General features: G+C 49.2%; 1 protein-coding gene across 1 annotated transcript; it reads right to left on the bottom strand.

Annotated features, from left to right (window-relative positions):
- Positions 1-712: 712 nt before the first annotated feature.
- Positions 713-13,424, bottom strand: MFSD2A (MFSD2 lysolipid transporter A, lysophospholipid). The gene is made up of 14 exons (XM_069569834.1): positions 13,120-13,424; positions 11,529-11,660; positions 9,866-9,990; positions 5,920-6,043; positions 5,732-5,810; positions 5,220-5,362; positions 4,668-4,758; positions 4,428-4,549; positions 4,140-4,223; positions 3,304-3,387; positions 3,097-3,209; positions 2,514-2,657; positions 2,247-2,423; positions 713-1,171 (listed from the first exon to the last, which is right to left on the bottom strand). Exons 1-14 carry the CDS (start codon positions 13,210-13,212, stop codon positions 1,108-1,110), a joined length of 1,575 nt encoding a protein of 524 aa, XP_069425935.1. The 5' UTR covers positions 13,213-13,424; the 3' UTR covers positions 713-1,107.
- Between the last annotated feature and the right edge of the window lie 11,387 nt (positions 13,425-24,811).

The raw sequence follows: 24,811 nt of genomic DNA, 5'->3' as shown, positions 1-24,811 counted from the left end.
TCCCCTCAACCAACACATAGACTTGCCTTCCAATACTGTCATCAGTGATAGAGAATCACAGGTCTCTCGGGCCCCCAGGGTCCTAATCACAGAATCTGCCCCTGCACAGCCAGCCCTGCATGCTCAGGCATGCACAGGGCGGGAAGCAGAGCGCACAGGGTGGGAAACAGGGCACACAGGCCTGAGCAGAGCAAGCTGGTTGTTCTCAGACTCAGGGTACAGTGGGTAGTGGTTAAGATACTGGAGTCTCACACACCTGGGATGTTATTCCAGTTAGATCTCTATTGGCTGTGTGAGTTTAGCCAAGTTTCTCTCAATAGTGGGGCTCAGTTTCCTCATCTGTAAAATGGGGACAGGGGACTTCCCTGGTGGTCCAGTAGTTAAAACTGTGCTCCCACTGCAGAGGGCATGGATTCTAACCCTGGTTGGGGAACTAAGATCCCATATGCCACATAGCCAAAACATTTAAAAATACTAATAAAATAAAATGAGGACAGTCCTGACCCAGCACAATGATTTCCAGGATTAACTGAGAACACCATCAAGGTGAGAGGAACACTTCCACACCTGGGCCTGGTACAGACAGGTATTTAGTAAATGTTAGCCAATGCTGTTGTTACGCCTCCACAACATTCTGGCTCCCTCTCACTCTCTGCATCCCGGAACAGAAAGGCTCAGTGAGTTGCTGAGAACAAAGGCAGAAACAGGCAGCTCAGTTTTCCAGCTTTTATGAAAATTAATAACATTAATAGCTCAGACATATACATACATACACACTGCTATTTACATGGTCATTAAGTTATTAATTAGTCTCTGTATACAACGTTTCTACATTAGTGTTCCAGGCTAGGCCCAATCAGTCCTTGGCATATTCACAGTAGCAGTCCCTGGTTTTGGCCCCCAGGGTGGTCACAGGGAGGCCAGCAGATGATGCCTGCCCCATGATAGGCACAGGAGGTGTCCTGGGTCGCTTACTATGAAGTCTTTAGCTCCCTTCCTGGCATCTGGAGACCAGCTATTCAGGGAGCAGGCAAGCAGGCCTCGATTCCTCGTGTGGCCTGGTGACCCAGGCCCTGTATATAGCGGCATCGGGCCATCCAGTAGGCACTAGAGGATGCTGGCCAGTTCTGTAGAGTCTGTGTCAGAGCAGCCTGAGCTGCTGGCCTCTTCCCTGCAAGAACCAGAGGAGACTGGTTGGAGGAAGCATCCTTACTCACCTGCTTGTTCCCTGAGGGATCTTGGCTCTGCAGGCTTAGCTGACTGCCAGGTTAGTCTAAATCACAGGACAGTGTTCACTCCCACTCTCAGCCCAGAAACTACTGCTAGGTTTGTTCACTGTTCCTGCTGCCCTCAAGGCACCCCAAACTCTGGTACTACATCCTGGCCTGGGCAGGTTGATGAGCTGGCATAACTCACTCCACCCAGCTCTCTGGTCTTCACACCGAGGTCCTGCATGCCAGGAGAGCTGTGAAGAGTGTGGGCTCTGGAGTTAGAATACAGGGGCTCAAACCCCAGGTCTGCCCCTTATCACCCTCAGTTTCTTCATCTGCTGAGTGAGAATCACAGGAATCTCCGAAGCCCAAGGCTATTAAGATGACTACAGGAGATCATGGGTACACTCTTTAAAATGTAAACCCCCTTAGGTGACAGGGACTTTTGTTTGTATCATTCACTAGACCAAGGCCTGACACACAGGCTTCCCATATACGTACTTGTTGAATGAATGAACGTAAAACCACTCAGCATAAGCAGACAGCAAAGGGCTCAAGAAACATTAACTAGGAGACTTCCCCAGTGGTCCAGTGGTTAAGAATCCACCCTCCAATGGAAGGGAATGTGGTCTTTAGCTCCCTTCCCGGCATCTGGAGACTCATCAGTTCGATCCCTAGTTGAGGAGCTAAGATCCCACATACTGAGGGGCAACTAAGCCCGCACACTGCAGCTACAAAGGCCGCATGCCATGACTAGAGCAGCCTACATGCTGCAGCCAAGATTCTGGGTGCTGCAACAGAGACTCAATGCAGCCAAATAAACAAATATTAAAAATAAAATAAAATAGTAAAAAAAAAAAAAAGATATATCAACTGCCATTGTGATGCATTGGCAGAAGGGAAGGGTAGAGGAGAAGCGGTGGAGGGGAAGATGTGTGGGAGGCAGACCCGAGCTTGGCTTCTCCAGGAGGCGCTTTTCAAGGGCTTAGACTGCAGGCTGCCCTTCTGTCCGCCAACCATCCCTTGCCCACTCACCTCAGAGCCTGCAGGGCCTTCTTGTTCTGCCGCCGCCTCTCCTCGTCAATGGGGTACAGCTTGAAGAGCAGCAGGCCCATAAGGATGAGGACTATGGGAGCCACGGTCACCAGCATCTTCAGCGTGAACTTGACACGTGCCGGCTGGGAGCAGCCACGGGTCTGGTACCCAGTGAAGCTGTGAGGCCCAGTGGTTAGGGGAGTGGTGAGGAGGGGGCACCTGCAGCCGACCCCTGCCCAGCATTACCCAGACCCCCACCCCACTCACTCCAGACTGAGGGTAGAGATGCCCAGAGAGACTCCAGAGGCAAACTTGGTGAAGAAGACGTAGAAGGAGAAGAAGATGGGCTCGGTCCCATGGATGTGGGGCTGCTTCAAGTGGAAGTCATCAATGACGTCGGGCAGCATGGACCTGCACACAGTGGGGGCAGCCGTGAGCACCCTCCCACCTAGCAAGCCCAGGCCTCCACTAGCCCATGTGGTCCAGGTCAATAAGAGTGCTCCTCTGGGAGCTGGCGGTTCTATAGTACACACACACAGTTCAGTGACGACATGGCAACTTCATGTGAATCAAAAGAGAAGGCCTCTTCCTCTGAGATGAAGTAGCCACACATGTAGCTGCTCAGCTGGGCAAGTCAAGTACAGGGTTTGAACCCCCATTTCCCATCCTGACTAGGTGTGCTCAAGCAGTTCACAATCTGTACAGCTGTACTGGGAGGACCTGCCCCACTCCCAACCTGGACCTGCAGAAAGACAAGTCCCCGCAGATTCTCCCTCAGGAGTTTCTGAACTGGGGAGCTGGGAGGCTGGGGAACATACCAAGGTGGGCATATATATATATACACACTTACCACGGTAGTAAGAAGGCAGCGGCAACACTGATGCCAGCTGCCACAGCCACCACGTATGTGACAATCAGGTTACTCTCCATGAGGGCCACCAAGATGAGAAATGGCACTGCTGACTAGGAGAGTGGGTGTAGGAAGATGAGTCAGCTGGGAGGCTCCCAGCAGTAATTCCCAGGCCAGCCCAGGCCCTACCCCTTCAGTTCCACTCACCGAGATTCCAATGTATACAGCTGTCTTTTTGCCAAACCGGGTTAGGAACCACTGCCAGATGGGGATGGTGACTGTGGCTGAGAACTATGGAGGGGCAAAGGGGTGAAGGAAGTGGGTTAGAGCCCTGGAATCCCTCTTGCCCTTCCTAGGACTCCAAAGGTGCTGCTAGCCCTGACCAGGAGCAGCCAGATGCCATCACCTGGATTGCTCCACGGCAGCTGATGGCTCTTCAAGGAGCTGGGACAAAGTCCTGATCTTATCTGCTGCCCTCTGAGCGCAGAACTCTGAGTTCTGGCCTCCTCATCTTTGCTTTCACTATGCTTTCTACTTGAACATCTAACCTCAATCCTTTCTTTTTTCCCCAGTGTTACTGAGATAATTGACAAGAACATTGTACTAGTTACTAGTTCAAGGTGTACAACATAAAGATATTTTTAAAATATTTATTTGGCTGTACCAGGTCTTAGTTGCAGCATGTGGGATCTTTTTTCCCCCCCCCCACAGTTGCAGCATGCAAACTCTTAGTTACAGGATCTTCAGTGGCAGGATGTGGGAGCTAGTTCCCTGGCCAGGGATTGAACCCAGGCCCCCTGCATTGGGAATGTGGAGTTTTAGCCACTGGACCACCAGGGAAATCCCAATAAAGATTTGATATATGTACCCAAACTCTTTCTTTCATAGTCCTACCTAAGCCATTGTAGGTCAGATCCAAACGTTCTGAGAAGCCTCCCTCATCGCTCATGATCTTGGGCCAGTCTGGGAAACATCCTCTGGCTATTCAAAGAACCATCTCACAGCCTAAGCACCTTCAGCCACCCTCGGGGCCCCACACGCACCATGATTGCCAGGAGCAGATTCTGGAATTCGTTCCGAAAGCCCAAGGTATAGGTACAAAACAAGGCAAAGTTCCCTTCTACCAGCTGGGGTCCAGAACGGCGTAGCAGGAAAAAAGACGAAGAAACAGGTGATGATGGAGCTGAGCCTCGAAGACTCTGCGTGCTCAGGGGACCTCTGCTCACCCCACCCCCATTCCACCTGTCCCTCAGGCCCTGTCCCATTCTAAGGCCTATCCCATCCCCTATTGCACTCCCCCATTAGGCTAAGCGTATCAGAGCCCCACTCACCATGAAAGCCAAGGAGGTGAAGAGGAAGCCGGCGATGAGCTTGATGTACGGCCCATGGCTCATGACCAGCCGGAGGCCCCGAAAGAAGGGCATCTGCTTGGTCTGCTGAGTCTCGTAGGATTCTGGGGGCCAGAGGGGACAGTGAGCAGGAGCAGAGGCCCCTCCCAGAGTCTGAAGCCCAGGCAGAGGGACAAAAACTGCCCCACAGTGGGGCCTGCACCCCTCCCTGGGACCCCTCACCTCTCTGTTCCCGCACACCCAGGGTCAGGATGACCGCACAGATGACATAGATGGAGGCGATGACTCCTGCCGCCAGCAGGTATGCATTTTGCTGTCAAAGCAGGTAAAGATCACATAGGGACACAGTCAGTCTCATTTCATCCCAGTGCCCAGCAGCTCTACTCAATGACCTTGGATCAGTCCCTTCTCTGGGGGCCTCTCTGTCTCCACCTGTGAAATGGGAAAGTTATCCTGGGCCTACTGCTGCTTCCCAAGGCTGGAACAAGCCCAGATGAACAAAACTCTAAGGAGGCCAGGATGTGGAGTCTGAAAGCCCACAGTTCAAATCTTCCAAAAGCTAGTTTCTGCAACTCACTAGCTATATTACATTGGACAAATTATTTAGCCTCTCAGTGCATCAGTTGCCTTATTTGCAAAGTGGGCATATTAAAACTGTATGTAACAAATGCCCAACAAATTACCAACACTAGCCATTATTACTATTCTGAGGATAACTGCAAACCACCCCATCAATCCTCATCTTCCCCCATCCTTGCCCTGCCAAGGACTCACTGTTTCTTTGATTGAAGTGGAGCTCTGCGTGCGATTGACTGTAGAAGCATTGCCATCTGGGATACAAGGCGAATCTGCTTGGCCCACGATCTGTCCCTGGATTGCTGTGCCCAGCACTGTACCTAATACCTCCACGGTCATCCCTGAGCAGAAAAAAAGAAGTCCTTTGGAAGGGCCGCAAGGCTTGTGGGCCCCCATGGAGGAAGGTCAGATGGATAGAAGACCCAGAAGCTCTAGCCCCAAGAGATGGAAACAGCTCCAGATGGAATGGTTATAGGGTGGTAGGATAGATGGCATCTTGGCTTAAACTTGTGGCCTTGCTGTGTGACCTCTGCCTGGTCCTTGTACCTCTCTGGTCTCAAGAGAACAATCAGTTATTTTTTAGTATGGTTTCACACCTTCTCCCAAGAGCAGAGAGCTGAGCCCATAAGGGAAGAAACATGGGAGGAGAGTCAAGGAGTGGCGGACCCTGGGTCCCTGGTGGGTGGGATCAGTGGGCTGGGGAAACTTACGATAGGCAGTGGCAGAATCGCGCTCACTCTGCTCCGTGCTGATGAACATGGTGAGAGCTGAGTAGGGAACGTGGAAACACTGGCATGGAAGAGAGGCCCTCGGCCAGTCAGACGATGGACAGACAGATGTGGCTTTGGGCACCAACCCCGGAGGCCCCAGGGACTTCCTTCCCGCTGCCCACACTCACCGTGACCAGCGTTTCAAAGAGGCAGTAGAAAAGCAAGTACCACAGGGTCTGGCCCTGGTGGAAGTCGGGCACGAACCAGATGAGGAAGTAGGCGATGATGGCCAGGGGTGTGGAGAAGGTGATCCTGAGGAAGGGGAGAGTCTGAGTGGGGGCTGGATGCCAAAACCCCAGGATTCGGGCCTGGCCTGGACTCTTCAGCAGCCCCACAAGGTGTCCGGTGGGAAGGAAATTCCTCCCTCTGGATCCACCCACCCCAGGGTCTCTGGAAGGTACTGATGGCCAACCCTGGAAGGGCAGACTGAGACAAGGCTCTGGCCTACAGTCCCGAGCATGGAGCAGCAGGTCAGACCCTCCTGAGTCTTGACTGCCTCTCCCCAGGGGTTAAGGCTCTAGAGACAGGGGTTTTCTATGGGCTGGGGGATGAGAATGGAGGCTGAGACTTTGGGGAGAAGGAGCAGCCCCAATGCTGGGGTTCTCACCATTGTGTGTACACACAGGGTGAAGGGAGGCCAACCCCAGGGGAAGATTTCCTTCTGGGGCGGCCACAAGGGAGGACTGGGCCCCGTGAAATAACCATAAGCGGGGTTGGGGGTGGCAAAGGTCCGCCTCCCCACATGTGAATCCCATGGTCCAGAAAGATCCCACATGCCGCACAGCAACAGAACCCATGGCCCACTACTGAGCCTGTGCTCCGCAACAAGAGAAGCAAGCCCACCACCGTGAGAAGCCCAGGAACTGCAGCTAGACAGAGGTCCCTGTTCACTGCAGCTGGAGAACGCCTGTGTGCAGCACCCAAGACCCAGTGCTGCCAAACATAAAATAAATAAAATCTTAAAAAAAAAAAAAGAAAGGCAGCTGAGAACCAAGACCCGTGGTTAGAAGAAGGGACCGCAATTCAGGGATCCAGTTCTGGCTCTACTACGAACGATTAATACCTTGGTCTTGGGCAAGTTATTTAACTTCTCTGAGACTCATTTTCTCATCTGTAAAATGAGAGTAGTAAGAACACCTACCTCACCTTCAACATTTACTCAAGAAATATTCAAGTGCTAACACTGAGCTGAGCGCTATTCTAATGTATCAGGAAACAAAACAGACAAGTCACTGCCCTCATGACATTCCACGCTCGTTGGCAAACAAAAAAATAAACATAAGATAGGTACTATCCAGCCTTAAAAAGGGATGAAATTCTGAGACATGCTACAATATAAACCCAGAAGTAACACAGAAAGACAAATCTGGTATGAGTCAGATTCCCAGACAGAAGACAGTTGGTTGCCAGGGGCTAGAGGGGAAGAAGGAATGAAGAGCTAACGTTTAATGGGTACAGAGTTTCAGTTTGGAAAAAGTTCTGGAGATGGTCGTGCAACAGTGTGACCATACTTAATGCCACTGGATTGTACACTCAAAAATGGCTAAAATGGTCAATTTGCAAATTTTTAAATAGTGTATTTTATCCACACATACACAAAAGCTACATAACGTATTAGATAGTAATTAAGTGCTGTAGAAAATAGAAAACAGGCTGAAGGGGATTAAGAGTATAGGGATACAATCCATAGCCAAGTGGCCAAAGTTGCCCTCATAGAGAAGGTGACCTCTGTGCCAAGATGAGAGGGAGTTGGCCTTGCAGAGCTTGCGAGGCAAGGGTGCTCAGGCCGGAAATGTGCCCCAGCAGGTCTGGGGAGTAGCAAGGAGGTCAGGGGGCCGGAGTATGGAAAATGGAATTAGGAGATGAGCTTGGAGAGGAAATGGGATACCAGGGCTCAACAGGCCATGGTAAGGACTTGGGCTCTGCGTCACTGGGTTGAAGTAGTTAATATTAAAATGTAGAACAGAGCTTGGGACACAGTGCATGCTGTGATTATGACGCCAGGAAAGCCCAGCAGGAGACTTCAGGAGCTGCAAAGCCCTGGGCTGGGACTCCGACCTCAGGTCCAGCCCTGCCGCATTTCCCACGTGGCCCTGCCGACACCCTGCCCCTCACTGGACGGCCTTGGGAACTCCAGGAAAGTGTTTGCCAAAGTCTTCCTGGTATGAAAAGGAAGACGTAAATGACTGAGGGCAGGGGCTGATCTGAGGCCTAGGAGGAGAGGGGCGTCCCAGGGCTCAGGAACCCCTGGAAGGAGAAGGGCTCCCAGGTCCTAACAGGTATGGATGGAGAGTTGGGTCACGTGTATTCATGGCAGCCTTCGGGACGCACTCAGACGGGGGTGGGGGACCACTCGGAGAGATACTGCCAGGAGGTCCCACCCAGACAGCTGAGGACACGTCCAGAGACATGCATCAAATCAGAAACCAGCCCGAAGGGCCCTCAGCTACTTCACCAAGCCGGCTGCCTGCCCAGGCAGGCAAGGTGGCCTCAGATCCTACCTCCCACAGGGAGGGCTTCCTCCCCTCCCCCCCTGCCTCGCCCCACCCCACCCCTCCCCTCCCCTCCCCAATCCTCCCAGAACAAGGGCTCCTCTGGCAGCCCTCGCCAAAATACTCCCATCGGCCGCTGAGGAAGCTGAGGAACCAAATGTGACTGAAAGTAACCCGGGTTACTGCTGCCTCGGGCTGGCCGAGTGGCTGCCTGCCATTGGCTGTGCCTCATGAGGAGATGTGGCAGCAGGGCCCCGCCCCCACCGGCTGCCAGGGAGGCGGGCACAAGGGGCTGCGGGTACAGGGCCCCTGGGGCCGGCTCCCTGGGAGCCCCAGCATCCTGCGCAGGTAAGGCAGGCTCTCCTGTCCCCTGGCCCCGAAGCCTGGATCAAAGGCCTCAACCTGGGCCTTCGCCAGGGGCTGGCGGGATTTCGGAGGGAGGGGGGCCTCGTGGGAAAGGAAGCTGTGGTGGGGGAGCAGGGACTGTGGGAAGAGCTTTGAAGGCCTTGAAGGCCGGAGACCAGGTATGCGCGCCCCTGGGGCAGGAAGGCGCCCACTTGAGCCTGGATGGGCCAGAGATGAAAGGGGTATGTCCTCCTCCCCCCCAACCACCAAGCAGGATGTCCTGGAGGGAACCAGAGCTCCGGCCTGTTCGCCTGTCCCTTGTGCCTGCCTTTGCCGTCTGATCTGTGGCACCACCTCCCCCAACCCTGCCTCACAGTCTGAAGCTGAGGAGTATAGGCTTTGTATCAAAGGAAAAGGTTGTTCTCAGGGTCCAAGAAGCCAGAGGTTATGCACTCCCAATCTCGGTTTTATCATCCACCCGTACCCCACCTCCAGGAGCCACTCTGCAGGAGTGCCCAGTTATATATTACTTAATATGTGTCAGGCACTGTTCTAAGTACATTATATGCTCTGCGGGTGTATTAGTCACTCAGCCATGTCCGACTCTTTGCATATGGACAGTAGCTCACCAGGTTCCTCTGTCCATGGAATTCCCGAGGCAAGAATACTGGAGTGGGTTGCCATTCCCTTCTCCAGAGGCTCTTTCCAACCCAGGGATCGAACCCATATCTCCTGCACTGCAGGCAGATTCTTTACTGTCTGAGCCACCAGGGAAGCCAAGTACATTATATATTATAAAATTTAATTTTCACCACAACCCAGTGAGGAAGACATAATTATTATCTCCACTGTGCAGATGAAGGAACTTGAGGCTGAGGTGTTAAATGTCTTGGCCAAGGTGGTACAGCTATAAGTGGTCAAGTTGGTATTAAAACTGAGGCAGGCTGGCTCCAGAGTGTAACCTTTCAACCACTATAGGAAGTGATGGAGTGGAAGAGGTTAGAATTCCAGTTTCATGGAAGGGAAAGGACCTTGGGGAGGAATGGGGCCTGAGACAGGGGAATCTGCTCAGTCTAACAGCTAGACCAGCCTGAACTGGCAAGAGTTCCAATGCCCATGACTGGGCCAGCTAAAGCCCTGCTGAGGCTTTTGCCATCATCCCTTCTTCTCACCTCCCAGTCTATGACAAACCAGAGGCCCCACCTTCTACCACCCTGAAGGAGCATCTTCTACTCACCAGGGCATGAGGCGGCCCAGAGGGGTCCAGGGAGATTTGCTAATGCAGAAGCCCACCAGGGGGTCTGTGATGGCATCCCAAGCTCGGCCCACGAACAGGATGATGGAAGCAGAGAAAGGATCCACCTGGGATGAGTAACAGGAAAAAGATGACTCCCTCTTCCTTCATCTGACAGGCAACCTCAACCCTCACTGATAGGCAAAAGCAGGGCTCCCTCCTCACTTCAGCCAGGCCATTAGGACCCTGTACTGCTCCCACCCAGGCCTCAAGCATCATCACTTGCCTTATTAATAATGACAACAACAGTTCCCCATTAGCAGTGGTACTGTGTGTCTCCTGAGAAACTTTGCCAGATCCGCCCCCTTCTGTCCTCCCCTCCACTGCCCTTGAAAACTCATCAATTAGAATGAATCCAGATTGCATTTCTTTGTCTCCCTCTCACAAGCCCCTAACCACCTGATGCCAGAACAAGCATCTGAGGGACTTCCCTAGTGGTCTAGTGGCTAACACTCCATGCTCACAATGCAGGGGGCCCAGGTTTGATTCCTGGAGGGAGAATAAGATCCCACATGCTGCAGCTAAGTGTAACGAAGACCCAGTGCAGAGATAGCACTTGCTGGGTCACCACAGTGGCCCTCAGTTTTCCCATCTGTATAATGGTGTTATGATCCCTGTCTTACAGGGTCGAGCTCTATTTTGGATGTGGAAAAAGGATTAAATAGAAAAAATGTCAAGAAAGTAGGCTGTCACTATCACTACCCAGTAAAGTTATACCTCTGCCTCCAGAACTTCTCGGCTTACAATTTTTCTGGACTCTTCTTCATTCATCAAGGCTCTGCTATAACTATCACTATTACTATCACTCCAAGAAGATGGAGAGGACTTTCCTCATCTGACTTTTCTAACTTTTTACGTTTTGACAGGGGGTTAGTCATATTTGCACCCAACTTAGGACCCAGAGCATGGGAGTTGCTTGAAAACTAGCCACTTAAAGGGAGTAATTTGTCCTTTCTGGGGCTCAGGGTTCGCCATCTGTAAGTAAACACCACTAAGATGCCTTGTTTGCAAAGTCATAAGTTAACATGCAAAAGGCAGCCAGTGTGTGCACCCTGAAAGCCTTGGCAGTCTGGCCTCCTACTCTCGCACCAGACAAGGTGAATTCTCAGGATGCCAGGCTGCTGGCCGAGGAGCCCTGTGACACCCTAAGTACCCTGTGAGGCCCCCTCTGTCCACTTGGCATGCCTCTGCTCCTTAGGTGAAGGTGGGATGCACCTCGTCCACAGGCCTGACAACATCCACCAACCCCTGAGCAAAGCCAGCTGACTGCCGTCCAGCTGGGGACATGGTGTGCCAGTCTCTTCTAAGAACGTCACAGCGGGCTTTATTCTCTCACACCATTGCCTACCCCTCCAGGCTCTGTTGCTCTTGCCAGGCAAGGAGGAGTTGCCTGACCTTGCCAGCTAAGTAAGACTCCTGGGGCTGAGAGACTCCCCTTCTGGATACTCTCCAAAGCCTTATTTCTAATCCACTGTGACCCTGAGAGGCAGAAGTGTAGGGGTGCCTAGTCCCATTTCCCAGTCGAGGAAAAAAACCCTAGCCTAGAGTCCATTGTCTCTCCCACCTTGGGATGATGGAGGAACCCTAGGGAGTTCAGCTCACTCACCTGAGCTACATCCAACAGGTAGATCTGCAGGAAGAACCCCAGGGCACATCCCGTCACCTGGTATGGGGCTCCCCCAACTGCATAGCAAAGTTTGTTGCAAATGGACAACTGTTTTTTCTTCTTTGGTTCCTTCTGGGAATAAGAGGAAAGAATGAAGAGACCCACGAGACTGGCCCACATTCTAGAACTTTCCAGAGCCAGGACCATCCCTCTAACCAACTCTGCCAGGAAGGATAAGTTTGCCTTGCCCTGTTACCACCCAGGGAGAGCTCACTTCTCACAAGAAAAGAGAGGTCTTCTGTTTTTAAAAATCTGGAAAAGGTGAATTCATATTGAAGAAGTAGCCCCTAAGCCACCTCACCCCAACGCCAGAGCCTTAATCAGTGCACCATCCCTTAATGACTCCCCCCAAGGCCTCAGTCATGTTTCTTTCCAAGTTGAAGGGGGAGTATGCTCCAGCAGTGAACCTGTCCCCACCTGGCACCAACTGCCACAACCTGAAAATCCTCTTGCTGCCAAAAGCTGCATAAGCCCAGGCCCGGCTCCCGCCATGGTTCAGAGGGTAGAACCCACCTGCCTACTGGGTGAGAGCTCTAGAGATCTTTAAGGACCCAGCCCAGTTGGCTGTAGGCACAGCTGTTCCTTCCATCTGTCCCAGAGCCTCCCTGGCCCCTGGAGGCAGCCAGAACTTCAGGCAAACCCAGGAGATGTCCTACCCTCCCTCTCCCTGTCCCCCTCCCCCAGTGCCCAGGGGATCTTGTTGTGAGGACTGGGGAATAGTAGGGTAGGAAGGCCTCTAGGTGCTGGGTTGGGCCCTCTCTGGGTGGGGCACTAGGGAGGTTAAGGTTGCCCAGGGAAAGTAGATTACTCATACATTGCAGCAGCATTAATTGCTTACCCAGGCTCCTTCCAAAGATCGGTTAATAAAATTAAAATGAAAAGGCAGTTTCCTCCCAGGCAGATATATTGCCTGGGATCCCTCTCTGGGGCCGCCTGATGTCACTGGGTCCTTCATTTCGTCCAGAGAGCTGGGAATGGGGCCGAAAGTCAAGACAGGCAAAGCGCAAAGTGTACGCGCGGGCCGATACCTACACTCACACAGAGCCTACCGGACGCGGCTCCTTTAAGAGCAGAGCTCTTGTTTTATGAATGAACTTGATCCGCCCTCGCCGAAGAGTTGAGAAGCTAGCGTAGGATGTGGGGGTGGGGCGTAGGCAGATGAGAGTCGGGGGACCAAGGTGGGTTTCCCAGATTTCTGGGGTCTCTCTGCCGTTTGGGGCAGCAAACTTTAGCGGCTGATCACACAGGAACGGAAACTTGCTAGTCAGAGCCGGGTACCACGTGGAGCTGCCTGTAAGGCTGCTCTCCAGAAATGCCCAGAGCTGGGGTGGGCAAAAGGGGGGCCTATCGCCTACAAACCTTTTCCATCACTCCCCGCCTCCAGGACACCCCCAGAGCTCTCTCCTACCTCTGAGTTCCTCTGTCCCCGGCTTAGGCCAGTGTGTCCCAGAACCAGGCTTATCCCGCGACGCCCCCATCTCATCCTGGCCCCCCATCCCAGACCCTCCACCTAGGGTTGCGGGGACCTCACCTTCACCTGGACCGGGCGTTCACCGGCTTGGAGGATGCCGGTGGGCAGAAGTCCCGCGGCGGAGCCGCTCTCGGCGCCCTCTCCTTTGGCCATGACCCGCGGGCCACGCCGCCCGGGGACCGGGAGGCCGGGATGCTCCTCTGCTCCGCGGGCCTCCGCTCCGCCCGGGCTCGCGTTGTAGTTGTAGCCGCCGCCGCCACTTCGGTCGCCGTACAGAAGTTAAGCCGGCAGGCGGCTGGGCGAAGCACTCACTCCCCTGCACGCCCCCCGCGCCTCTTAAAGCTTCGTCCAGCCCTCTCTGATCTGGCCAATCCCGGAGCTTTGCTACCCCGCCTCCAGCCAATCCTGGAGCCCGCCGGTCCTCCCGCCTGCCCAAACCACCCGGCCAGCTAGCTGGTGCCATCCAGCCACGTTCTCTAGTCCGGAACCCGTATCCGGCTGCGCTTGCTCCGCGGAACCTCGGGGGAAGGCCTGGAGACCCACCTGACACGCACGAGGAAACTGAAGCCCAAGGCTAAAAGTGACCTGCCCACGGACGCCCAGAGTGAGTTCTCCCAGAGCGAGATCTACATCTCATGACTTCGGACCCGCAGGTCCAGGAAAAGTAGGGGCTCCAAAGCCCACTGCCCCCCTTTAACGTCTGGAGTCAAGTCGAGTCTCCTTCTGCTCTAAACCTGGAGTATGTAGCGCTGGCACTTTCCTAACCGACGCCCCTCTCTTTCCCCAAGATGGACTATTTCTTCTTACGGACAGTGGCATCTTTGGGGTCCTCTTGAGAGGGGAGAAAGACAAGCTGAGGTAACCAGGCAACAGAGGCAACGCGTCGCCTCTGGCAGAAACCCCCACTTTATGGAAAGGAATGGAGACCACAGCCATTAGCACACAATGATAGTAACAGCAGCGTTTTATGGAGAACTTCCTCCAGGCTTGACATGACCTCCTTCAGCCCTTTAACCACCCTGTGAGGGTGGTACTATTATTATCTCCGTTTTGCAACTACGGGGAGGAAAACTCAGAGAAGTGAAATAGCTGTGATGTGGCAGAGCCAGGGCTAGGTTTTGCCCCATTTCAAAGCCTTCCCTCCTCATAGCACCGCGCTATCCCTCTCAGCAAAAATGAGAAGGCTGAACCTGTCTCCCCAACAAGAAGCCCTGGGATATAGAAAGCCCTGAGTTGAAACAGTCAAGGAAAGATTTGAAAGAGTGCTGAATAATCTGCTCCTTGAAAGAAGGTGGGAGGGGAATTCCCTGGCGGTTCAGAGGTTAGGACTCTGAGGGCGCTCCATCACTGGTGGAGAATTAAGATCCTGCAAAGCCTCGGGGTCTGGCCAAAAGAAAAAGAAAGAAAGAAGATGGGAGGCCAGACAGATGTCAGAAAACAGTCTTTTACCACCAGTGTGTCCCTTGTGTCACCATCACTCCTGGCTTCCCAGACACTCAAGAGGCCAGGAGGGTGCCAGTTGGCACTGACCAGTGAAGTGATTACTCAAAGGCCGCTCAGTCCTGTGCCTGTGGTTGCTGTGTCAGGCTTCTTTTTTCTTTCATAAAATCTTATTGCCAGCAGGAGAGATAAGGTCTCGCGGCCCTGTGATGGCCACACCTGCCCTAGAAAATCCCCCTCTTGGCCACTGCTGAGAGCCAAGGTGAGGCAGCTGAATTGGTGCAAAGGGCCTGGACTGGCCCCCATGGCTCTGCCGTGAGCTGTGTGACGCTCTTGTATCTCTGCCCCTCTCTGGGCTTGAGTCCACAGCCCTAACATCCTCAGCGCTAGGGGATTACACTGCATCAGACGTGATTAGACCCCAGTCAAACCGTGAGCTCTCAGAAGGTGAAAATCACATCTTTTTCACTCCTGTATCCCCACTGACTAGCTGGGGGCCTGATTCATAGTAGGAACTTAAATATGTATTCAATGATGCCTGCTCAGTCTCCCTGAGGGACAGCACAAGGGGAGCCCATTCAGAAAAGCCCCAGGCTCCTTCATTTACCAGCTGTGTGATTGATCCTGGGCAACCCAGTTAACTGTCCTACATTTATAAGGTAGAGATATTAAATGACTACCTGTTTTGAGTATGAAACCAGAAAATGAAGGGGAAGTGCTTAGCACAAATGCCTGGGAGCCGAGGCTGGGCTGGTCCCCTCCCCTCTCTTGGCCCGATTCCAGTCTGAAAGTGTAGCAGTGTAAGATTCCAGATATGGCCTGACCAAGTGAGAACAATAGGCCTATTATTTCCCGCAGTCTGGACACGACACATTGTTAATGCAGCCTAAGACTGCTGGGCTTCGGAGTCTTTCTCTCCCATGACTATTTCCCATCAGGTTGTGGTCAATTAAATTATTCAGATCCTTTTCACTGGAACTGGGGTCAAGTCAGGTCTCTCCCCGACCCTCTGCTTTGTGTAGTGTCTCCCCCTTCATGAAGCTCACAGGACAACAGTGTCTTCTTGCTTATTTCCGCTTGTTGAAATTGTTTTCAGTGCTGGTTCTACTGCCTCCTGTTTCCTCCCCCTTTCGGTTTATTTTTCTGTTTTTGTTTTGTTTTTTAAATTTTCGCTGCAGCATGTGGCATGCGGGACCCTAGTTCCCCTGTCAGGAATCGAGCCTGCGCCCCCTACATTGGAAGGTAGAATCCCAGCTACTGGACCAATGGAGGAAGTCCTACTCCCTCACTAATTTTAGATACAGGCTGCTCCTCTCCACATCAACTATACCATCTGGTCTGTTGATCAGGACAGAGTCCCACAACGCTCCACTAGAGACACTCTTCACCACTGACTGAATTAGGGCCCAGCTAATTACAACAGCTCCCAATTATTGCTGGGCAAGCATGGTGCTAAGTGCTTTATGTATATACCATCTCATTTCCGCACAACATCAGTGAGTAGTTGATGAATCTGAGGCTAAGAGAGGGAAAGCAGGGACCGGTTTTACACGCCCAGAGTCAAGCCCCTTTTTCTGACCACGTGCTTGGCTGTAAATTTGTCGCTTAGAAATGTTGTCCTCCAGCTACACACAGTCCTGACCACGTGCCTGCATGGCCGTCTTGGCTGCTTCATTCCTCCCCTCTTTCCCCCTCACCACCAGGCCTGGAGCCCAAGGGGCTTTGCTGAGGCTCCAGTCCAAGATGGGCAAAAGGCAACTTTATCAGCTCCATTAGCCTCAGGAACCTGGAGCAGAGACCTGGACCCTTTCTTCACAGCAACATTCTTTTCATCTAGGATAGTAGTGAGAACAAGGGCTTCTCCCTGAAGAGCAGAAAGGCAGCTGCCCACTCAGTGATGAAACTACCCTTGTGGCCATCCTTGACCTTTTCTAGATGTAGCCTAGTCTCACAGCCAAGGGCAAATACATTTCGGAGCTCCCCTTGTTGCTTTCCACTTGTCTGTGCCCTCACAGTGCACCATGCCCAGCCTGAAGGGCTTCTTCACACCCTACTGTACTCCCCTGAGGGCCTTTGGGGAGCGCTGCTGGGTCCCCTGAGCTTCTCTGGAGACAGAGGAGCCGAGTTAAATGCAAAGATTCGAAGGACAGGTCACTGGCTTCATAGACTATCTCTACCATACAGTTTGTGCGTGTGTATGAGCTCAGTCGTTCAGTTGTCCTGGACTCTTGCACCCCCATAGACTAACCCACTGGGCGTCTCTGTGAGATTTTCCAGGCAAATATACTGCAGTGGGTTGCCGTTTCCTTCTCCAGGGGATCTTTCTGACCATACAGTTTACTCCTGGGCAAATTACAAAATCTCTTTGAGCCTCACTTTTCTCACCTGTCAAATGAGGATAATAATTCTGTATATCTCACAGTGTAGTCATGAGGATTAAGTAGGGTCCGTAGAACAGCGTTTGGCCTTTAGTAAGAACTTAAACAGAAATCCCTGGTGGTTCAGCGGTTAAGAATCCACCTGCTAAAGTAGGGGACATGGGTTCAATCCCTGATCCGGGAAGATTCCACTTGCTGTGGAGCAACTGAACCCGTGTGCCGCAACTACTGAGCCACACGCTGCAACTACTGAAGTCGACATGCCCTCAAGTGCATGCTCCACAGCAAGAGAAGCCACTGCAATGAGAAGCCCTCTCCCTACAACTAGAGAAAGCCCGTGTGCAGCAACAAAGGCCCAGCGTGGCCAAAAAATACATAAATAAAATTTTAAAAAAATGTAAGTGCCCCAGAGGGCTTATTAACTCCGTTCAAAAAAATAAATAAATAAAAACAAAGAGTGTGGGTTGCCTTTAAAAAATATTTGTTATCATTATTAGCATCACCACAGTCACTATCATCAGTAGTATTGATTAGAGTGGTGAAACCACACCAAATAACATCATTTAAGTCAGAGGGGAGAAAATTTGATTTAAATGGCTAGGGGCTAGATTTATATCTGGTGGTTCAAGATGGTTTTTCTAACCCAGTGGGGTGCTGCCAGGACAGGCTAAAAGATTGTTGCTAAGTGAAGGTGTTGTCAGGTGCCAGGGTTGTCAAGTAGAACAACAATCTGTTATCCTGTGGTAAGATCTCTTTAGTCCTTAAATGGCAGATCTACCACCCTGACTTCTGGAAAAAAGGAGCCCAGCCCATGCTTTAAAACATACTTATCTCAACTTATGAGTTCCTGTTTAGTCACTCAGTCATGCATGTCCTACTCTTGCAACCCCATGAACTGTAGCTGACCAGGCTCTTCTGTTTATGGGATCTCCAGGCAAGAATATTGGAATGGGTAGCCATTCCTTCCTCCAGGGGATCTTCCTAACCCAGGCATTGAACTCGGGTCTTCTGCATTGCAGGCAGATTCTTTAATGTCTGAGCCACTAGGGAAGCGCATACTTATCTCAAGAGCCACTGGTAAGTTTATACCTTGGTTGGTGCTTATGGCAGAAAGCGAAGAGGAACTAAAGAGCCTCTTGATGAAAGTGAAAGAGGAGAGTGAAAAAGCTGGCTTAAAACTCAACATTAAAAAAATGAAGATCATGACCTCCAGTCCCATCACTTCATGGCAAATAGATCGGGAAACAATGGAAACAGTGAGAGACTTTATTTTCTTGGGCTTCAAAATCACTGCAGATGATGACTGCAGCCATGAAATTAAAAGATGCTTCCTCCTTGGAAGAAAAGCTATGACAAACCTAGACAGCATATTAAAAAGCAGACAATACTTTCCCAACAAAGTTTCATCTAGTCAAAAGAAGAAAAGTGAAAGAAAGAAAAGTGAAGTCGCTTAGTCGTGTCTGACTCTATGACCCCATGGACTGTAGCCCACCAGGCTCCTCCATCCATGGAATTTTCCAAGCAAGAGTACTGGAGTGGGTTGCCATTTCCTTCTTCAGGGGATCTTCCCGACCCAGGGACCAAACTCAGGTCCCCCGCATTGCAGGCAGACACTTTACAATCTGAGCCATGGTTTTTCCAATAGTCATGTATGGATGCGAGAATTGGACCATAAAGAAGGCTGAGTGCTGAAGAACTGATGCTTTTGAACTGTGGTGTTGAAGAAGACTCTAGAGAGTCCCTTGGACAGCAAGATCAAACCAGTCAATCCTAAAGGAAATCAGTCCTGAAAATAATTGGAAGGACTGATGCTCAAGCTGAAACTCCAATACTTTGGCCAGCTGTTTCGAAGGGCTGACTCATTTGAAAAGACCCTGATGTTGGAAAAGACTGAAGGCAGGAGGAGAAGGGGACGACAGAGGAAGCGCCGGGAGTTGGTGATAGACAAGAAGCCTGGTGTGCTGCAGTTCATGGGGTTGCAAAGAGTCGGACAGAGCTGAGCTGAACTGGATAGTGGTGGTCTGAGGCCTGAGGACAGGAAATGGCCAGGCTGAAGAGCTTAGGGCTGGGCAAGCATTGGAGTAGCCTGAAGCTATTCTGTACCCAGTCCTTTTGTTTGCCCTGGGGGGAGATGGAAGGGCAGAAAGTAGAAAGGAGAGACTCTTGAGGGTCCCAAGAGAAACTCTTCATGTAGAAAGTAGCTAAGAGCTTTTCAAGTCATCTGAGGCTACCAGTTGTGAAGTAGAGTATCTCTTGCCATATCAATAAATAAGGATGTAATAGCCATCAGCGATTTGGGGCCTCCAGATGTGAATAAGGGCTCCCAAAGGGAAAACAAAGCCTGAGATCCAGCAGATGCTGCCACGCATTCCCCCTTACCCCCTCCCTGTGATTGCTGAGGAGCTAGGGGATGGGGTGGGGAGTAAGAAATTAAAAAAACAGGATGCATGTCCCAGATACTTGAGATGTGTATGAATGAAATGACTTTAATAATCCCAGACTCGCATCTTCCCATACATAGAAGAGTGCTAATTTCCTTAACTTTAGATATCTGGTTTTCCTTAATTAACAGTAATCTTTGATGTTCAGACTGCCTGCCCTGCTTTGTTACAAACTTCTGTATATCCTGACTCCTTCCCCCTAGCTCCTTGGAGCAGTTTCTCAGAACTACTAGAGACGCTGCCTTCCAGGCTTGAAGTCATAACATTCTCACCAAATAAAATACGTTCTGCTTTCAGGTTGTGACTATAGTTTTTAGTAGACAGTTTTGGCAACCAACACAAAGGGACCCAGAGCAGATTCCTTCTCCTCTGCCTGAGCTCTACAGGAATCTGGAGCCTTGGTACCAGCAGAGGCCCCTTGTGCCCATCCATCTCCTTGGGAGTTCAGACAGATTTGATTGCGTCTCTTCTGGTTCTAGGATCTCTCATATTGGTTGATGATCCTGAGTTTTATTTCGTGGGGTGTAGCAGGTCCTTGCCCCCTCTCACTTGAAAGTTCCTAGCGGGGGCACTCAGTTGAAAAACACTGGGGCCCACCCACAGTCTAGACACTGAGTGGGACTCGGTTGCAAAATACCGAGGAATACCCCCTCCCAGTTGTAAGACGCTGAAAGGGGTTGGTTAACAGATAACCAGGGAAATACCCATCCAGTTAGAAGATACCTTGAAATACCCACCGAGGAATCCCCGGATCTTTGTTGAAAGACACCGAGGTTGCTACGTTGTAGGAGGTTGAGCAGTCTGTGCTGAGTAGTTAGGTTAAGAGCCTGATCTGACTCTTTTCCTCAGTTTGGCTGCCTTAATAGAATTTGTTGGGATAAAAGTGAAGATATTCCATGAAAGCTTTAGTCTGAGGAAAAGGAACATAGCTCCCAGCCAGTTACAGTCTTCTCAGGTGCCTGAGAAATTTATAGGAGTAGTAGAGGCTGAGTCCTCATGCTGAGCAGTGGTCCCATAGAGAAATCCTCTCATTAATTAAAAAACTGCTCACCTGGGGAAACAAATAAGAACTGGACGTTCAGTGACTCAAGCTCTCAAAAACTCAGTGGTCCTTAACTAGCAGAGATAGACTCTGAGACACATAAGATGAGCTAAAACAATTCTGGGCTGAATCTGGGAGGAGTTACACTCACAAGCAGCACACAGGCCCACCACATGACTTCACTAGGAAATTTTTATCCCTGACAAATTCAAGTTAAAATGGGAAATAGAATTTCTCAAAAGGAAAACAAAGGGCATCAGAAAGTCAACCTCTGACTAACACCCTAGCCAGATTCATAAGGAGCTCATACTTGCAAATACCTAGTTAATTGGAGAAATTATACTTTAATTGGAGAAATTATACTGAAGGAAATCTTACCCTAAAAATTGAGGGGGTCCTTATTTGTATGCAAAGTTAAAAACTGGCTTAGCAAAACTTTAAACAAAGGGAAACTCACATTTCTCTGTGTCTTCGAGTTGTAAATGTTTCTGCCTAATATTCCTAGGTTGTTCTGTGTTCCTGGGTTAATTTGTGTTTGCCCTATTTCTTGTTCAGTCACTCAGTCATGTCTGACTCTTTGCGATCCCATGGGCCATAGCACACCAGGTTTCCCTGTCCTTCACTATCTCCAGGAGTTTGCTCAAACTCATGTCCATTAAATCGATGATGCCATCCAACCATTTCATCCCCTGTCATTCCCTTCTCCTGCCTTCAATTCTTCCCAGCACCAGGGTCTTTTCAAATGAATTGGCTCTTCACATCAGGTGACCAAAGTATTGGAGCTTCAGCTTCAGCATCAGTCCTTCCAGTGAATATTCAGGATTGATTTCATGTAGGATTGACTGGTTTGATCTGGCAGTCCAAGGAACTCTCAAGAATCTTCTCCAGCATCACAGTTCAAAAGCATTAATTCTTTGGTGCTCAGCCTTCTTTATGATCCAACTCTCACATCCATACATGACTACTGGGAAAAACCATAGCTTTGACTAGACGGACATTTGTCTCTGCTTTTTAATATGCTGTCTAGGTTTGTCAAAGCTTAAGAAGCAAGTGTCTTTTAATTTCACAACTGCAGTCACCATCAGCAGTGACTTTTGTAGCCCAAGGAAATAAAGTCTGTTACTGTTTCCATTGTTTCCCCTTCTATTTGCCATGAAGTGATAAGGCCAGACGGCATGATCTTAGTTTTTGAATGTTGAGTTTTAAGCCAACTTTTTCACTCTCTTCTTTCACCTACATCAAGAGGCTCTTTAGTTCCTCTTCACTTTTTGTCAGTAGGGTGGTGTCATCTGCATATCTGAGATTACTGATATTTCTCCTGGAAACCTTCATTCCAGCTTGAACTTCATCCATCCTGGCATTTTCCATGGTGTACTCTGCATAGAAGTTAAATAAGCAGAGTGACAATATACAGCCTTGATGTAATGAAAACTAAAGTTAAAGGTATAGAAATTGGTGGCAGAATTTAGATAAAGGTATATAAAATTGGTATATTTAGATGGCATTTATATATGAAGGCTTCCCTTGTGGCTCAGCTGGTAAAGAATCCACCTGCAATGCGGCAGACCTGGGTTCAATCCCCGGGTTGGAAAGATCCCCTGCAGAAGGAAAAGGCTACCCACTCCAGTAACCTGGCCTGCAAAATTCTGTGGGCTGTATAGTCCATGGGATCGCGAAGAGTTGGACACGACTGAGTGACTTTCACTTTCACTTACTTTGTATATGATGGTCATAGCTCTTATTTATTTTTATTGTGGGATAGAGAAGGCATATAGATTGCCACTAAAGAAGTGTTAACTAAATATACTGAGGAAACCAATAGAGTTACAAAATAAGTAAAAGTGGGAACTAACATGCAAGGGCTAATAAAAATAAAAATAGTGATTTTGCTTTGGTTTAATTCATAAACACAGAAAGGTATTTTGCTGAATGCCTTATACAAACCTTTGAAGACATGAAAAATTGAACTCTAAAGTTGGAAAACTAAGCAACTGTCTAAAAACCAGAATATGAGTACAGGCCAGAGAGACCTGACACCGAGGCCAGTTAAGCGGGCAAGAACTGAAACCAAAGGAAAAAAGCGGCAATTTTAAATTCAAACCATTGAGACCATTCCCTCAGCCAAACCTTACAGATAGTAAGCCTTTATCATTTGAGCAAGCAACTTTTGTGTATTCCAAATGTTTGTTAACTAGTATGTTTATATTGTATTCCTGATTCTTAGCTAAGCTTTTAAATGAAGCCATGCGATTCCTGGTTTGCCTGTCTGTGTACACATTATACATATAAGATATCTCTACTTTTTAAAAGTATTATTAGAATTGGATTTATAAAGAGCTCTATTTAATTTTAATAAAAAGAACTTGCATTTAAAAGAAACTGACCAAGATGACTTTCAGGTTCATGTTAACTAGGAAATATTCAATAGTAAGTTGACACCTGATATTAATGTTTAAGTTTGTTGATCTAGTTAATATAGATATGTCATTAACAGTCATTGAAATTGAGTATAATACTGTATCATACCTATGTTTAATAAATAAGACCTTACTAGATCTCTTGAAAGAAAAATAACTTGAAATGATGTAACTTTAAGATAAATCTAAATGAGATAAGGACTCTAGGGTAAATTCTTTTTATATTTTAAAACTATTCAAAAATGATCTTTCCAACAAAAATAAAAGAAAAAACAAACAAAAAAAATGATCTTTCCAGATACTAGGTAACTTAGAATTCTAGAGCTATGCCAGTTTAAGCTAAGTGATGAAAATTTATTGAATAGATAAAAGATCCTGAGATATCAGTTGTTCTCTGTAAGAACACAAATGTTTTTAGAAATTTTCACCAGTGTTTATGCTCACCAATCTACAGAATGCCAAGGTAAGACAGTTCATACTTACTTACTTCTTAGTTTTACTAAAATTAAGGTTTTAAAAGTCAAGGGTTCTCAGTTCTAATGAGATGGATGAAACTGGAGCCTATTATACAGAGGGAAGTAAGTCAGAAAGAAAAACACCAATACAATATAAGCCTGTATATTGTTACCCTGCTTATTTAACGTATATGCAGAGTGAAAGTGAAAATGAAGTTGCTGAGTCGTATCTGACTCTTTGTGACCCTGTGGACTGTAGCCCACCAGGCTCCTCTGCCCATGGGATTCTCCAGGCAAGAATACTGGAGTGGGTTGCCATTTCCTTCTCCAGGGGATCTTCCCAACCCAGGGATTGAACCCGGGTCTCCTGCACTGCAGACAGACGTTTTACCGTCTGAGCCACCAGGGAAGAAGCACAAGCTGGAATCAAGATTGCCGGGAGAAATGTCAATAACCTCAGATATGCAGATTTCACCACCCTTATGGCAGAAAGTGAAGAGGAACTAAAAAGCCTCTTGATGAACGTGAAAGAGGAGAGTGAAAACGTTGGCTTAAAGCTTAACATTCAGAAAATGAAGATCATGGCATCTGGTCCCATCACTTCATGGGAAATAGATGGGGAAACAGTGGAAACAGTGTCAGACTTTTTTTTGGGGGGGCTGCAAAATCACTGCAGATGGTGATTACAGCCGTGAAATTAAAAGATGCTAAAAGATTCTGATGCTGGGAGGGATTGGGGGCAGGAGGAAAAGAGGATGACAGAGCATGAGATGGCTGGATGGCATCACAGACTTGATGGACGTGAGTTTGAGTGAACTCCGGGAGTTGATGATGGACAAGGAGGCCTGGCATGCTGAGATTCATGGGGTCGCAAAGAGTCGGACACAACTGAGCAACTGAACTGAAATGAATTGAACTGAATGAATATGGAATTTAGAAAGATAGTGACGAAGACCCTACATGTGAGACAGCAAAAGAGACACATATGTAAAGAACAGACTTTTGGACTCTGTGGGAGAAGGCGAGGGTGGGGTGATTTGAGAGAATAGCATTGAAACATGTATGTTATCATATGTGAAATAGATCACCAGTCTAGGTCTGATGCATGAGACAGGTTGCTCAGGGCCAGTGCACTGGGATGACCCTGAGGGATGGGATGGGGAGGGAGGTGGGACGGGGGTTCAGGATGGGGAACACATGTATGCCCATGGCTGATTCATGTCAATGTATGGCAAAACCCACTACAATATTGTAAAGTAATTAGCCTCCAATTAAAATAAATGAATTAATTAAAAAAAAGTCAAGGATTCTAATTTACCACTAGCAACACAAGAGAAGACTCTGCACAGGGACATCACCAGATGGTCAACACCGAAATCAGATTGATTATATTCTTTGCAGCCAAAGATGGAGAAGCTCTATACAGTCAACAAAAACAAGACCAGGAGCTGATTGTGGCTCAGATCATGAACTCCTTATTGCCAAATTCAGACTCAAATTGAAGAAAGTAGGGAAAACCGCTAGACCATTCAGGTATGACCTAAATCAAATCCCTTATGATTATACAGTGGAAGTGAGA

This window comes from Ovis canadensis, chromosome 1 (genome assembly GCF_042477335.2).
Source record: "Ovis canadensis isolate MfBH-ARS-UI-01 breed Bighorn chromosome 1, ARS-UI_OviCan_v2, whole genome shotgun sequence".
Taxonomy (NCBI): domain Eukaryota; kingdom Metazoa; phylum Chordata; class Mammalia; order Artiodactyla; family Bovidae; genus Ovis; species Ovis canadensis.
Note: the sequence above shows the minus strand (reverse complement) of the source record. Positions and strands in the feature narration are given on the sequence as shown.

Bases quoted from the DNA above. Each gene is read 5' to 3' on its own strand.
- MFSD2A (XM_069569834.1), bottom strand. From the start codon at position 13,212: ATGGCCAAAGGAGAGGGCGCCGAGAGCGGCTCCGCCGCGGGACTTCTG. The intron at 2,658-3,096 runs GTAAGTGTGTAT...CACTGTGTGCAG, and splicing joins GCTGCCTTCTTACTACCGTG to GTCCATGCTGCCCGACGTCA. The intron at 1,172-2,246 runs GTGAGTGGGCAA...TGGTTCTTGCAG, and splicing joins AAGGCCCTGCAGGCTCTGAG to GGAAGAGGCCAGCAGCTCAG.